The sequence below is a fragment of the Protopterus annectens genome, chromosome 3.part1, assembly GCF_019279795.1.
Source record: "Protopterus annectens isolate FY-2018-M chromosome 3.part1, PAN1.0, whole genome shotgun sequence".
Taxonomy (NCBI): Eukaryota; Metazoa; Chordata; order Ceratodontiformes; family Protopteridae; genus Protopterus; species Protopterus annectens.
In genome coordinates this window covers 1843569770-1843583735 of record NC_056732.1, presented here as the reverse complement: position 1 = coordinate 1843583735, position 13966 = coordinate 1843569770, and the positions used below count along the sequence as shown (strand labels likewise).

At 40.7% G+C, this 13966-nt stretch overlaps 1 protein-coding gene across 2 annotated transcripts in view; it reads left to right on the top strand.

Moving 5' to 3' along the window:
- The first annotated feature begins 978 nt into the window (after positions 1-978).
- Positions 979-13966, top strand: part of LOC122798746 (zinc finger protein 271-like) — a 63304-nt gene continuing 50316 nt past the window's right edge. Inside the window, exons 1-2 of one of the 2 annotated variants that reach the window (XM_044067847.1) lie at positions 979-1101; positions 12083-12205. In XM_044067847.1, coding sequence (XP_043923782.1) covers positions 1029-1101; positions 12083-12205 — 196 coding nt within the window. In that variant the 5' untranslated portion in view covers positions 979-1028. Of the gene's footprint in view, positions 1102-12082; positions 12206-12346; positions 12368-13966 lie in introns of those variants that run through there. The other variant, XM_044067848.1, reaches the window with a different exon arrangement.

Sequence of the window (13966 nt, the reverse complement as noted above, 5' to 3'; positions counted from 1 at the left end):
TTCCTCATAAAAAGGATTGAAGTTGCTAAATAATAACAGACATTTGAGTTTTAGACTTCATATCCTTTAGAAAAATGCATACTAACACAAAGAGTCGTTCTGGCAGTTTTCAAAGTTCATGAGAGCATTGTTTATAATCTGTCTCCATTTATTTCAGGCTTTTTCCAGATTTCTTGCACTAAGAGGTCGAGGTGTGTGTGAGAGAGTGAAATGACCTAGTTAAGGTTAGCAGGTGGTTAGCAAATTGCTTAGGCTCAAACCTTGTACCTTAGCTACAGGAAACAAAAACCTGAATCCTCTACCCCAAATGCCAAGCTGCATTTTTCAAGGAATTTAGTTTCAAGTCAGTTTTCAAGGAACTGTGAGCTTCAGGGACACTGGAATGGCTGTGTGTGTGGGGACTCTGGGTTTTCAGAGCCCTGCAAAAAATCCTGTGGGTGCCCGTGTCTATATCCCTCTGTATGAAGTAAGTTAAATGTCTTATTGCAAATCCATACCATTTAATGTTTCTAAGTCTTCTTGCAAAGATGTGTGATACTGGGATTGAATAAACACACCTGGTCATCCTGGTTGCTACCCTACCCTGGAGCACATACGTGGTCACGGTTGGGCCAAGGGGAAGCTACCACCAGTGAAAGTGCTAGGGAGTGTGATTGTCCGATGATGGTTGGCCTTCAATTTGCAGTCAGGACTGAAGTGCTTTAGCGCTTGTGTGGTCTAAATGTTAGGAAGCAGCTGACTACAAATGTAGCAAGCAGCTTCCTTTTTTTAATTTGGGCCTAAATTATGAGAGGACATTTTGTTTTTATTTGCTATTTATGTCTCTGCCGAGGAAGTTGCTAATATATTTGGGAATGGAAAGATAGTGTCCCTTTACCAAATTATAACATAGCCACTTATGTTGGAATGTTTCAACCTCATCTGTTATGTGTAATGAAATTGTGAATAAACAAGTAAATTCTGTGTCCTTTCAGGTGCCACAAAGCTTTGAAGATGTTGCTGTCAAGTTTTCAAAAGAGGAATGGAAAATGCTGACTAAGCAGGATAAAAAGCTACACAGAGAGGTCATGGTGCAAAACTACGACAACATGATTTCTGTAGGTAAGGCAATTTCCAAGGTGCCATCTTTACTTGTGGGATGCACTTTTTTTTTTTACATTTATTTACTGGGAAAGTCCGACTGGGAATGAAGCCAATTTTCAGCGGAGGCCTGGGGAGAAATGCTTCAGATGCATGTCTTTGTAACATGGGAGGAAACCGGAGCACCTGGGGAAAACCCACATGCATGCAGGGGAGGACATGTAGACTCCACATAGAATGCTCACCAGCCAAGAATCAAACCAGAGAACTTCTTGCTGTGAGGCAACAACGCAACCACTGCACTGTCCACATAACTGGATGAATGGTACAGGAAGGAAATTATGAAGATTATGAAAAGCTGTTTGCTTTTTTCTGAAAAAGAATGTGAGTTTGTGCTACACTGATCTCGTCTCATTTAGTTTATCTAATTTATTTCATCAGTTTGCATGGTTCATGATTGTAATGAAATCCAGTACGTGGAAACCCAGTCCTTAAAATCAAATGTACCTTGTGACTGTGCTAACAAAATAGATGTTATATGAGTATTACCTTGGAAGGGTGCTATTTACACAATAACGCACACCCTTGGGGGTATTATTGCGCTTAGAGAATGGGTTGTCTGTAAAATTGTTGTGTTTTACTTACTTAGTTTTTATTACTATATTTTTAAAATAATTTTGATGTAAAATGTTTCAGACTTGCTCTAGTATATATTAATAGTGTTGGTGGAAACATTTTACAACCAAAATAGAACACTTTAAAAGTATCTAGGTAAAGGCTTTATTTTTTGGTCCCTTATTCCTAAAACATTTGGTCTGTTGACAGTCATTAGAGACTGATGTCACTAAATAATGACGTACATTCGAGTTTCAGAGTTTTATTTTCTTCAGAAAATTCATGCTAACACAAATCCTGTTATTTAAGCAGGTTTATAATTTTATAAGAGCAATAAATAAAATCTGTTTCTATTTTGGAGCCTTTGTTCTCCCATTATTTTAGGCTTTATCCAGATTTCTTTAGCTGAAATGTCCAGAGGTATGCAAACCTCTTTACTGCCGCTGCTGCCAGTGGTCCATCTCTGTCTCTCTCTCTCTCTCTCTCTCTTTCTCACACACACACACACACACACACACACACACACACACACACACACACACACACACACACACACACACACACACATACACATACACACACACCTCTGCTTCAGAAAAGCATGGTAACACTTATCTTAGTTTTCAAGTGACTTTGTTATTTTGTAATAGCAGCATTTAAAATATGTCCCTATCTTGGGCCTTTGTCCCCCATTTATTTTAGGCCTATCCAGATATCTTGAGCTAAAGCCTAAGAGGTGCAGAGGTACACAAACCCCTGCTGCTGCCAGGGATCAATTGATCACTTTCACTCACTCTTTGTCTCTCTGTCTCACTTTTTTTTGTTTTGTTTGTTTTTTTGCACTCGCTAAACAGCAAAAGCGCTACTTAGCAAGTGTAAAATAAAAGCTTGATCGAGCTCTGTCTCACACACAGACATAAACCCACACACACACACGTTTTTTAATTTTCTTTTTTTTTTTAGTTTAGATTTGCTAAACAGTAAAAGCGCTGCTCAGTGTATGTAAAATAATAGTGGCCAAGCTCTACGGCAGCTTGATATGCTGCCGTGAAGTGGTGGGCTCATTTTTCAGCAGGTGTTATCCGTAGATTACCATCCTGCTGAAGAACTTTTGTTCTGCAGGTTGCCCATTCTCTAAAACAATTTAAATCATGTGACATTTCAAAAGACCAATCACATCACTGCTGCTGAAACTTTGTCAGCCAGTAAAAGCAACATACAATGAATTCTAAGTTAGGCAGAAGCTGTACTTTGTTCAAAGCATTTTAAAATTAAGGACTTTGAACAATCATTTGTCTATTTAAGTCCAGATGAGACCTAGAATTCCAGCAGAGCTGTTACTCCAGCTTTGAGCACTCCAGAATTCTGTTAGCTAGCACTTCTGTTGTCCATCATAATGGAATATGTTACTCAGAATAAAAATATTTTAAAACTAGAACAGTTCACATTAGGTTTATACAGCTCTACACAGATTATGTATAAATATAGCAATGCTGAAAGAGCATGACAAAACCTGTAAACAATGGAAGGCTTCCAGAAACCAAAATGACTATTCCTACTTGCTATCCCTTAGAAAATCTTGCAAGTTACAAGTGTAGAAAGCCAAAACTGCCTACCTAAGAACACAACCACAGCCTAATTGTTTTTTTCTGGAAACTCATAAAGGATGCATCCAACTCTGATAGTTCCAAAGACTGTCTATATAATGTTCCACTGACTATGAGCACCCCTGTTATTCTACCCTTAGCACTCTACTTATCCAGTGACCCTCAACGTTGCTCCCACTCATCACTGCAGTCTGATCTCAGGTTGAGCTGCCCAGACTCACACATTTCCCGCTTTCTTTCACAACTTTCTATTTTAGATAAATAACTTCAAGGGAAGTGAGAAAATGTCTTGGAAAAAAAAATAAATACAAAAAGCAGCCCTAACCCAAACAGTATCCCTGCAGCTTTATGTATTTGTTATTTACTTATTTGCAGAAGTCTGACTTGGTTACACAAAACCCCTTTTCAGCAGACATCCTTGGAATAAAAGCTCAAACAACATATTTAGTAATCCACATAGTCAAGATTACAGAAAAGAAAAAGTTAAAGGTCCATATCAACAGTTCTGAAAAGAGCAAAATTCTAGAGTTACCGATGAAAGGAAAAACGTTGATCTAGGAAGATGGAAAGTGTATGGGAAGCAGCTGATTAAGCAGGAAGAAAGGACTAGGCACGGACTGTAGAGTTAAGGAGAGGAGTGTGAAGATTTTTTTTAAAAGGTTTTTGAGTCTGAGGTTGTCTGACGACAGATGGCATTTGGTTCCAGAATTTCATTGCATGGTATAAGTACAGGGCTTCACAATGTGCCTTTCAGGCCTTATCCTGGTAGGTAAGGTATTAGACTTAAGAGCCTCAAATTTCTTTAATTTTGTATTAAACTGCTAGACAAATCTGTAGCATTGATGCCTGTTGTGATAGCATGAATATCATTCTCAGACAGTTTAAGCACTCGATCATCACTTCCATTCTGAATAAACAGTACACCTTGTTCCAGTGCTGATTACACTCCTGTCTATACACTACACCCAGCCAACTAAACGTCAGGAAAAATACTGTGTAACCAAATGCAAGAACAACTCAATAAATTTGACCTAATTATTGATTCTCAGCATGGGTTTAGCAGCGGACACAACACTCTGATTACTGTCTACACTTGCAGGTAGTATAACTTCTGCAGTAGAAAAGGGACATGCTTCTGTTGCTATTTTTATAGATCTGACCAGAGCATTTAAAAACATAAATAATCAAATCCTCTTTAAAGAAAGATGCGAGTAGTTAACTTTGGGAACAGTGAAATTCATTGCTTTTACAGCCACTTACAAAACTGTACATTCGAAGTCAAAACATGTAACTTTACTACTTTGGAAGGAAATCTTACAGCTGGAGTCTGATCAGGATTATTCCCTCACTTCTGCAGGGCCATTCCTACCAAGGATCCCTGCCTGTCGCTTCCCCCACAGCATGAATGGGGGTCTCTTCAGTCTTCACCGGGGAGAATGAGCTGCCCAAGATGCTGCTAAGTGCATGCAAACCCCATTGTCCTTCCAGGAGAGGTAATTGGGCCATGCCCTTTTACTTCTTCCCCTTCCTGCCCAGCTGCTCCAGTGCTAGAGCCCCTAAGTGTACCTCAGTTGGGGCTCCACCCCTTTGCACCATGGAGCCAGGTGGGAGAGTTGGCTGTTCGAATATTAAAGCCATATTCTTTAGCACCGCACTAACGCTTACTCCTGATGTTCTTTGTGTTTCACTGTTGCAGTCATTACATTTGGGTAATCTGCTGGCAGGTTGCCCTCAGTCGGCCTGAATAACAAAGTCTTGGGTCCTGCGTCAGTTGCTGTCTCCTCTTCCATGACGTCAGGTTGTCAGGGGTATAAAATATGCAGCCGATACCATTTTAATCAGTCTTTCTTGCCATGCGGTGCCCGAAGCAGAAGCAGTTCACAAGTGCCGATTGGCCAACTCCTGAAATTTTCATTTTCGAGTTTCAGAACCTAAGTCTTCAAACTAAAGCTAAGCACCCCGTTGGGGAAACTTTTTCTTGCTCCTTTCCGATGTCAGTAAAAGTTAATAATTGTATTACTTGTGGGAAGCAAAACCTCATAAGGATTTTTATTTGTACTGTATTCCTTGCCTAGGCCCTGACCACAACGTGCCTTGCTGTCAGTTTTGTGCTAAATTTAACCAATGCACTATTAAGCGTTGGTATATTATTGCTTCTAAATACTTTGGCACAAGATTTAACTATCCTGAAATGTCATCGGTTAGCAATCCGACTACCGGAATTCACAAAAAACGCAAAGAAAAAGAGACAGACCGTCGAGGTCCAAAACAGACGACGAAGTTTCTCCTAAGCCAGTCGCCGGTTTGCCAGTACTCAGTGAGGTGCTTTCCCAGCCCCTGATGCCCACTACTTTTGAGTCGCAGGCCCCTACCGAGACCCTCGGAGTCCAGTATGCTGTGAGATTCTTCAAGTATTGAACCCGCGGATGTCTCTCCCTTGGATGGGTCCGGAGCTGCTGAGCAGGCACCGGCTTTTGAGGGTGTTTTCAGGCCTAAATATTTGTATATTAAACTGATGCCATCATCAAAAACAAGGCAAAAAACAACTTCTATGTCTAAAAAACCAACGCATGAGCCACGTGCTCAGGCTCCTATGCCTAAAAAACAAATGACCAAAATGGCTGAGGATTTAATTACCTTGATCAGGGGTTCCCAACCCCCTCCTGCTAAGAGGCCTAGGCAAGGCATTGATTATGAATCTTCAGATCAGGTTTCCATTTCTTCTGATTCCTCTTCTGATCAGGAATTTTCTATTCCCCCTTATGAGGACTCCGATGCAGAAGAAGCCATCCCTTCTGCTTCTCCTTCTGAGGATTTTTCTTTTGGAGAGACTTTGCATGCCTTAAGGGAACATTTTCATTGGGAGAGTCAGGATTTTTCAGACTCCAAAAAGAGGTTTAGGGCCTTTGGCTACACCTCCTGTTTTAGACATTGTTGATGATGTTTTCTCAGAATCCAGCATGGCCCCTGATTCCCTGCCTCCAGCTTCTAGTAAGCCAGACAGATACTACAGGGTTCCTGACTCCCACAAATTTCTTTTCAAAAATCCTACTGCTGATCCTGAAACAATGTCTCAGGGTCCCAAGGGTGTTAAGGCTTCTACTGCAAAAAATCCTACCCCTTCTGATAGAGACTCCAGGGCACTGGATAGATGGGGTAAGAAGGTTTATACGTCTGCAACCCTGGCAATCAGGGCTTTAAAACGTCATATGCTTAAATATCAACAGCATGTCATGGGCTTACTTAAACAGAAAATTATGTTGATTTCTGATTGTGTGGAAAATAAAGTTACAGGATTTATTGCATTCGGCTGAACAAGTTGGAAAGCATACTTTGCAATGTGGTTTTGATTTCTTGGAGACCTCTTGCAGGGCCGCTGTAACTGGATCTATGATAAGAAGGCATGCTTGGCTCAAGGAGCAAAATCTGCCTGATCATGTTAAAGCTAAATTGTTGGATGCTCCTTTACAGCAGGACAGTCTGTTTGGTAATAAGGCAGAAGAAGTTTTGAAAAAGATGGAAGACAAGGCTAAATCTATGCAAACTGTAAAAGATTTCTTGCAAGTGCAGCCACCCAGGTTCAGTAGGCACTGGCTTACTAAAAACTGGTCCTTTCCAGTACCCATTAGAGCCGCTCAAGTCAAACCCAGACAGTCCAAAGGCTCCAGGTTTCAGTCACAAGGATCTTACAGGACAAAACAATGGGGTGCCTCCACCTCCAAATCAGGAAGTAGCAAAGCACCCCCCTACGGTAAACAGTCTCAATGACTTTCCTCTGTCATTTCCAAGCACTTATCTTTTGGCAGCCCCTTTGGGGAGATGCTCAAAATTGGCATCTAATTACCCAGGACAAGTCGGTCTTAAATATAGTATCAGAGGGATACAAATTTCATTTCCACACGTTGCTAATTCCAAACAGATGGCCAGATCTGCCTCCAAATCAGTGGGCAGAGGCCCAGAAACAAGTAATGTCCCTCGTGGATATGGGGGCTATTCAACCAGTACCAGAAAAGGAAAAAGGTCAAGGTTTTTATTCAGGACTTTTCCTGGTACCCAGAAAAGACAAATCATGGCGTCCAATTCTGCACTTATCCATTCTAAATACCTTCCTGGACATTCCAAAATTCAAGATGCTGACTCTACAACAGTTACTGCCTATGCTAGGCAAGGATGCCTGGTTGGTAACTCTAGACTTAAAAGAGGCTTACCTGCATATCCCAATCAGGGAATCTTGCAGAAGATACCTCCGCTTCAAAGCATGCTATTTGCATTACCAGTTCTCTGCACTACCCTTTGGCTTATCTACTGCACCCAGGGTCTTCATAAAGTGCCTGGCACCAGTGATTGCATTTTGCAGACAAAGAAACATTCAAATTTATCCTTATCTGGATGATTGTCTAATTCAGGCAGAAGACAAGGACACTCTTCTACAACATTTGGCGTTTGTAATAAGGCTTCTAACATGCCTATGGTACACCATAAACAAAAAGAAATCACAACTGGTACCCTCTGAAATAATTACATTCCTGGGTGCAAGCTTGAATACAACTGTCCAGATGGCTTACCTCACACCAGACAAACAAATTCAGTTGATAACATACTTCAAACAAATGGCCACAAAAACCCGGCTATCTGCAAGACAAAATCTGCAGGCTTTGGGGTTCATGGCATCCTGCATTCTACTAATTCCATATGCAAGACTGCATATGAGGAAACTTCAATGGTACCTAAAAAGCTTATAGAGTCAGCATTGTCACAGTCTGGAAACAATGATCCCTCTCATTCCTTGCCTGCAATAGGAATTCCTATGGTGGGCAGAGGCCTGTCACCAAAACAAGGGACTGTCATTCATTCTACCTCCTGCCACCCAAACCCTGACTACAGATGCATCAGACTATGCTTGGGGGGCCCATCTGGCAGGGAGATGCATTCAGGGTGAATGGAGCCTAAATCAAATGCACCTACATATCAACCAGAAAGAAATGCTAGCTGTACAAAATGCTCTGATTCAAGGACTTCCATCATCCAGGACAACTACTGATAAAGACGGACAACACCACAGTTATGTGGTACATAAACAAGCATGGGGGTCCACTTCTGCCCTCTTTGCAGACTAGCCATGGCCTTGTGGAACACAGCCTTGACTTACCAAATACATCTACAAGCTCAGTTCCTGCCAGGAAAGCAAAATACTCTGGCAGACGATCTAAGCAGAAATCTTATGGAATGCACTCTCCTTCAGCTGGAAAAACCTATCAGCCCTTTCCCCCTCTGCCTCTGCTCTCCAAGGCTTTACTAAAAGGCAGACAGGAAAAACCAAAAATTATTCTGATTGCTCCAGACTGGCCTCACCAACACTGGTACCCGCTTCTATGGAATATGTCACACCTTCCTCCGTGGTACTTTCCTCAGACACCTCATCTATTGTCTCAGCAGAACTATCAAATTCTGCACACTCGGCTCCAAACTCTGAATCTTGCAACATGGCTAATCAACTATTTTCACCACTCACATCTCTCAGTAAACCTGTGATGGATGTCATTTTGGAGGCTAGAAGCCCTAGTACTAGAAAATCTGATGCTGATAAATGGAAGAGATTCTGTGCCTGGAACCAAGCACAAGGAATAAACACAGCAATGCCCAATATTCCTCAGATTCTGCAATATTTAACTCAGATGCTTCACAAGGGCCTATCTTTTTCTTCTATAAAAATCCATGCCTCTGCCATCTTGGCTCATTACAGCATACAGCCTCCTCTCTTTTCTCATCCCCCTGCTAAAACAGTACCTCAGAGGGGCCAAAAATTTGAGACCTCCCAGGAGAGCACCAACTCCTGCATGGGACCTCAATTTTGTGCTGGAAAAACTCACCCTACCTCCTTTTGAACCAGCTGCTACTGCAGACATAAAATTCCTTTCTTGGAAGACAGCTTTTCTTTTAGCAGTCACTTCAGCTAGAAGGATTTCAGAACTACAGGCTCTCATGGCAGTGGAGCCTTTCATTATCTTTTATCCGGACAGGGTGGCCCTCAGGACCAATCCTTCTTTTATGCCTAAGGTGGTATCCAGTGTGGCTCTTAACCAGACCATTCTTCTGTCAACCTTTTACCCAAATCCGCAGAACAAGGGGGAGCGGATTCTGCACTCATTGGATGTACACATACAACTAAGATTCTACTTAAACAGGACAAAATCTCTAAGAAAGTCTGAGCAACTATAGGTGGCATTTGCTGCAGGGGCGGAGGGGAAGGCTATTTTAAAGCAGACTATTTCAAAATGGATAAGCCATTGTATTTGTTTCTGCTACATGCACCATGGTAAACCTGTCCCCAAGGGGATCAGATCCCATACCACCAGGGCTGCATCTACTTCTGCAGCTTTTTCTCAGAGGGGTACCTACCAGAGACGTTCTAAAAGCTGCTACTTGGAGATCAGTTCATACGTTCACCAAACATTACCATTTACCTCTCTTTTCTAAATCCAGGGCAGGCTTTGCCACTGCTGTCCTGCAGGGCCTTATAGCTGCTCCTAATGCTATATAATTTCATCCTCCCATCCATAGCTTTGGGATTCTACCCAAATGTAATGACTGCAACAGTGAAACACGAAGAACATAGTACAGTTGTGTACACTTACCATAAATGTAGATGTTCGAGTGTATTCACTGTTGCAGTCCGGGTTACCCACCTGCCAGCCCCCTTTTTTCTCTCTTATTATACCTCTTCTTTCCTTCACTATGCTCAAAAGCCTTTTTGGTGTATTTGCTTTTAGTTGGAGGTAATTTTTTTGTGTCCTAAATATATATATATATATATATATATATATATATATATATATATATATATATAATTTGCTCCCCATTTGGGGGGCACCTGACATCTGGGGCAAGAAAAACTGGTAAAAATGGCATTGGCTGCATGTTTTATACCCCTGACGACCTGACGTCATGGAAGAAGAGACAGCAACTGGCGCAGGACCCAAGACTTATTCAGGCCGACTGAGGGCAACCTGCCAGCAGATTACCTAAATGTAATGACTGCAACAGTGAATACACTCGAACATCTACATTTATGGTAAGTGAACACAACTGTACTTTCTTTTAACATGGGGGGGGGGTTACTTCCTCTAATAGCATGTGCCTTGAGACACTTTGGGTCTTTAACACCGAAGCACTCCCCGGAAAGATGCCATCAGTGAGTCGGTGGCTGAAAGACACTTTTGAAGTGTATACCATACACTCATCTGGGTACTTTTAATAAGGATTTTACACATGGAATTGGTTACATTTACATTACATTTAGCTGGAAAGGCAGTGTGTTGTTTATTACAGCTGCAGTTACTGTGAATTTTGCAAGTTTTTGAATGAAATTTCACAAATTACTTAACCAGGCAGTACAAAAGTAACCTTTCACATCCCAGTAACTGTGTGACTATTGACATAATGTAGCTCAGTTTTCCATTTCATGTATAATTTGAACTGATGTTCAGTGAGACTTCGCTAAAGAATAAGAGTACATTTATATATTTGTTGTGCTTGAGGCCTGATAGATCACAGGCAGTGATTTATTTTAAACAGCTGGAATATGGCTTTATTTATTTGCAGTCACTTCATAGTTAGAACATGCACTGATAATCTGCTCAGACCCCTGTCTTTATGAAATAAACAGCTTGTTTCTTTTTTTTTTTAGTCCTAGAAAGGAGATAGATGCTCTGTATTCACAAAGGATCTTGGCAGCCAATTGAAGCATGTCTAGTGTCTTGTGCTTTTAAGTAAATAAACTGATCGCTTGTGATACAAGCTCATTACTTGTGCACAGAATTCATTGTAGGAAACTAGATTCATTCATTCTGTAGGTACGTTTGATTCTCCTAACTGGGCTCCAGACCATAACCAGTCTTGGTTACTGGACTTTCTTCATCCCTCAGACCAAAACAGATGTAGTTTATGGCTTTTTCTTCATTCCAGAATCTGGTGACTGGAGTGTTGCTCCTATCAGTGTAAGAACTAATAAAGATGTTAGTGTTTTCATTATCAAACAGCAGAAACACCTTACTGAGTTAGGTAAGTACTGATGTTATGCAACCCATTGCTAGAAAGAAATTTCTAAATGGTTTAGAAATGGTTGTGTCTGTTATGGATGCTTGCAAATGGGAATATGTCTTACTTTAAGCTGTTGCATTACAATAGATGGACCACTTAATAAGCATACATTGTAGATACGTATAGTCTCATGTATTTTTTCTTAGGACGTTCGGATGAGTATTGTTGTGTTATTACATTGAGATGTAATGCTGTTATGGTCGGTGTTATGTTTTCCTTCTGTTCTGCATGTAATTTAGTTTTCTGTTGCCCTTGACTTGGATTATATTTTCAAAGATACACTTCTTGGATCACTTTGTTTGCCAGGTTAGTGAATATAAAGTAAATAAACACTAAGTGTAGACAGATATGAATGCTTCTGAACTTCAGTATAAAGATAGTACCTGGAGCAAAACTTTCATACTGATAAAAAATATATAATAACAGTGGGGAAATGTTTTTATTAAGATAAATGGTACAGAGTGCAGGGCTAGAATAATACAATAATGTACACAACAACCATTTGACCACAACATTAGTTAGGTTTTATCTATAGCTTGTAGTCACGTATTGTTCTGTTCTCATTTATTTGTATCAAAATCCATCCACACTGCATGATTAAACTATTGTAAAGATAGTGCAAAAAACTCCTTGAAGGATCCTTTTTAACTATACAATTTCTACTGGTTTTTGATTTCCAGGGTACAACATCCCTGTAGAACATCTGTGGTTACTTATTAATAAAAATGAGACAGTCTCATCTGATGAGAGCGAAGGAGGAATGAAGGTGCAACAAAGTCATCTTCCTGACAGCGGTATCGGCAGTAAGTACAAAGTCAGATAATTAAATGGTCAGCTTCCTGCCAGCAGCATCGGCAGTAAGTACAAGCTCAGATAATTAACTGGTCAGCTTCCTGACAGCGGTATCAGTAGTAAGTACAAGGTCAGATAATTAACTGGTCAGCTTCCTGACAGCGGTATCGGCAGTAAGTACAAGCTCAGATAATTGACTGGTCAGCTTCCTGACAGCAGCATCGGCAGTAAGTACAAGCTCAGATAATTAACTGGTCATCTTCCTGACAGCAATATCAGAAGTAAGTGCAAGTTCAGATAATTAACTGGTCAGCTTCCTAACAGTGGTATCAGCGGTAAGTACAAGCTCAGATAATTAACTGGTCAGCTTCCTGGCTGCAGTATCAGTAGTAAGTAAAAGGTCATATAATTAACTGGTCACTTCCTGACAGTGGCATCAGCAGTAAGTACAAGGTCAGATAATTAACTGGTCACTTCCTGACAGTGGCATCAGCAGTAAGTACAAGGTCAGATAATTAACTGGTCAGCTTCCTGACAGCGATATCAGCAGTAAGTACAAGTTCAGATAATTAACTGGTCAGCTTCCTGACAGTGGTAACTGCAGTTAGTACAAGTTCAGATAATTAACTGGTCAGCTTCTTGGCAGTGGTACCAACAGTAAGTGCAAGGTCAGATAATTAACTGGTCAGCTTCCTGACAGCTCTATCAGCAATAAGTACAAGTTCAAATAATTAACTGGTCAGCTTCCTGACAGCGGTATCAGCAGTAAGTACAAGGTCAGGTAATTAACTGGTCAGCTTCCTCACAGCAGTATCAGCAGTAAGTACAAGGTCAGATAATTAACTGCTCAGTTTTCTGACCATGGTATCTGTAGTAAGTACAAGGTCAGATAATTCACTGGTCAGCTTCCTGACCATGGTATCTGTAGTAAGTACAAGGTCAGATAATTCACTGGTCAGCTTCCTGACAGTGATATCAGCATTAAGTAAAAGTCCAGATAATTAACTGGTCAGCTTCCTGACAGCAGTATCTGCAGTAATTACAAGGTCAGATAATTAAGTGGTCAGCTTCCTGACAGTGGTATCAGCAGTAAGTACAATCTCAGATAAGTAACTGGTCAGCTTCCTGGCAGTGGTACCAACAGTAAGTGCAAGGTCAGATAATTAACTGGTCAGCTTCCAGACAGCGGTATCAGCAGTAAGTACAAGTTCAGATAATTAACTGGTCACTTCCTGACAGTGGTATCAGCAGTAAGTACAAGGTCAGATAATTAACTGCTCAGTTTCCTGACAGTAACATCAGCAGTAAGTACAAGTACTTATAATTAACTGGTCGGCTTCCTGACCATGGTATCTATAGTAAGTACAAGCTCAGATAAGTAACTGGTCAGCTTCCTGTCAGCGGTATCTGCAGCAAGTACAAGGTCAAGTAATTAACTGGTCAGCTTCCTGACAGTAGTATCAGCATTAAGTACAAGTTCAGATAATTAAGTGGTCAGCTTCCTGACAATGGTATCAGCAATAACTACAAGGTCAGATAATTAACTGGTCAGCTTCCTAACAGCAGTATCAGCAGTAAGTACAAGTTCAGGTAATTAACTGGTTGTACTGTTATAAAGCTTTTTTACTGTTTCACTGCATTTCCATATTGTTTTATACTGTTTTAACTGTATTTTTCATTGCTAGGTACTGTTTCATTACTCTAATTGCATGTTTATTAAATTACTTAACTGTAAACTGCTTTTTCATACTGAGAGTTGTATTTTCTGTTTG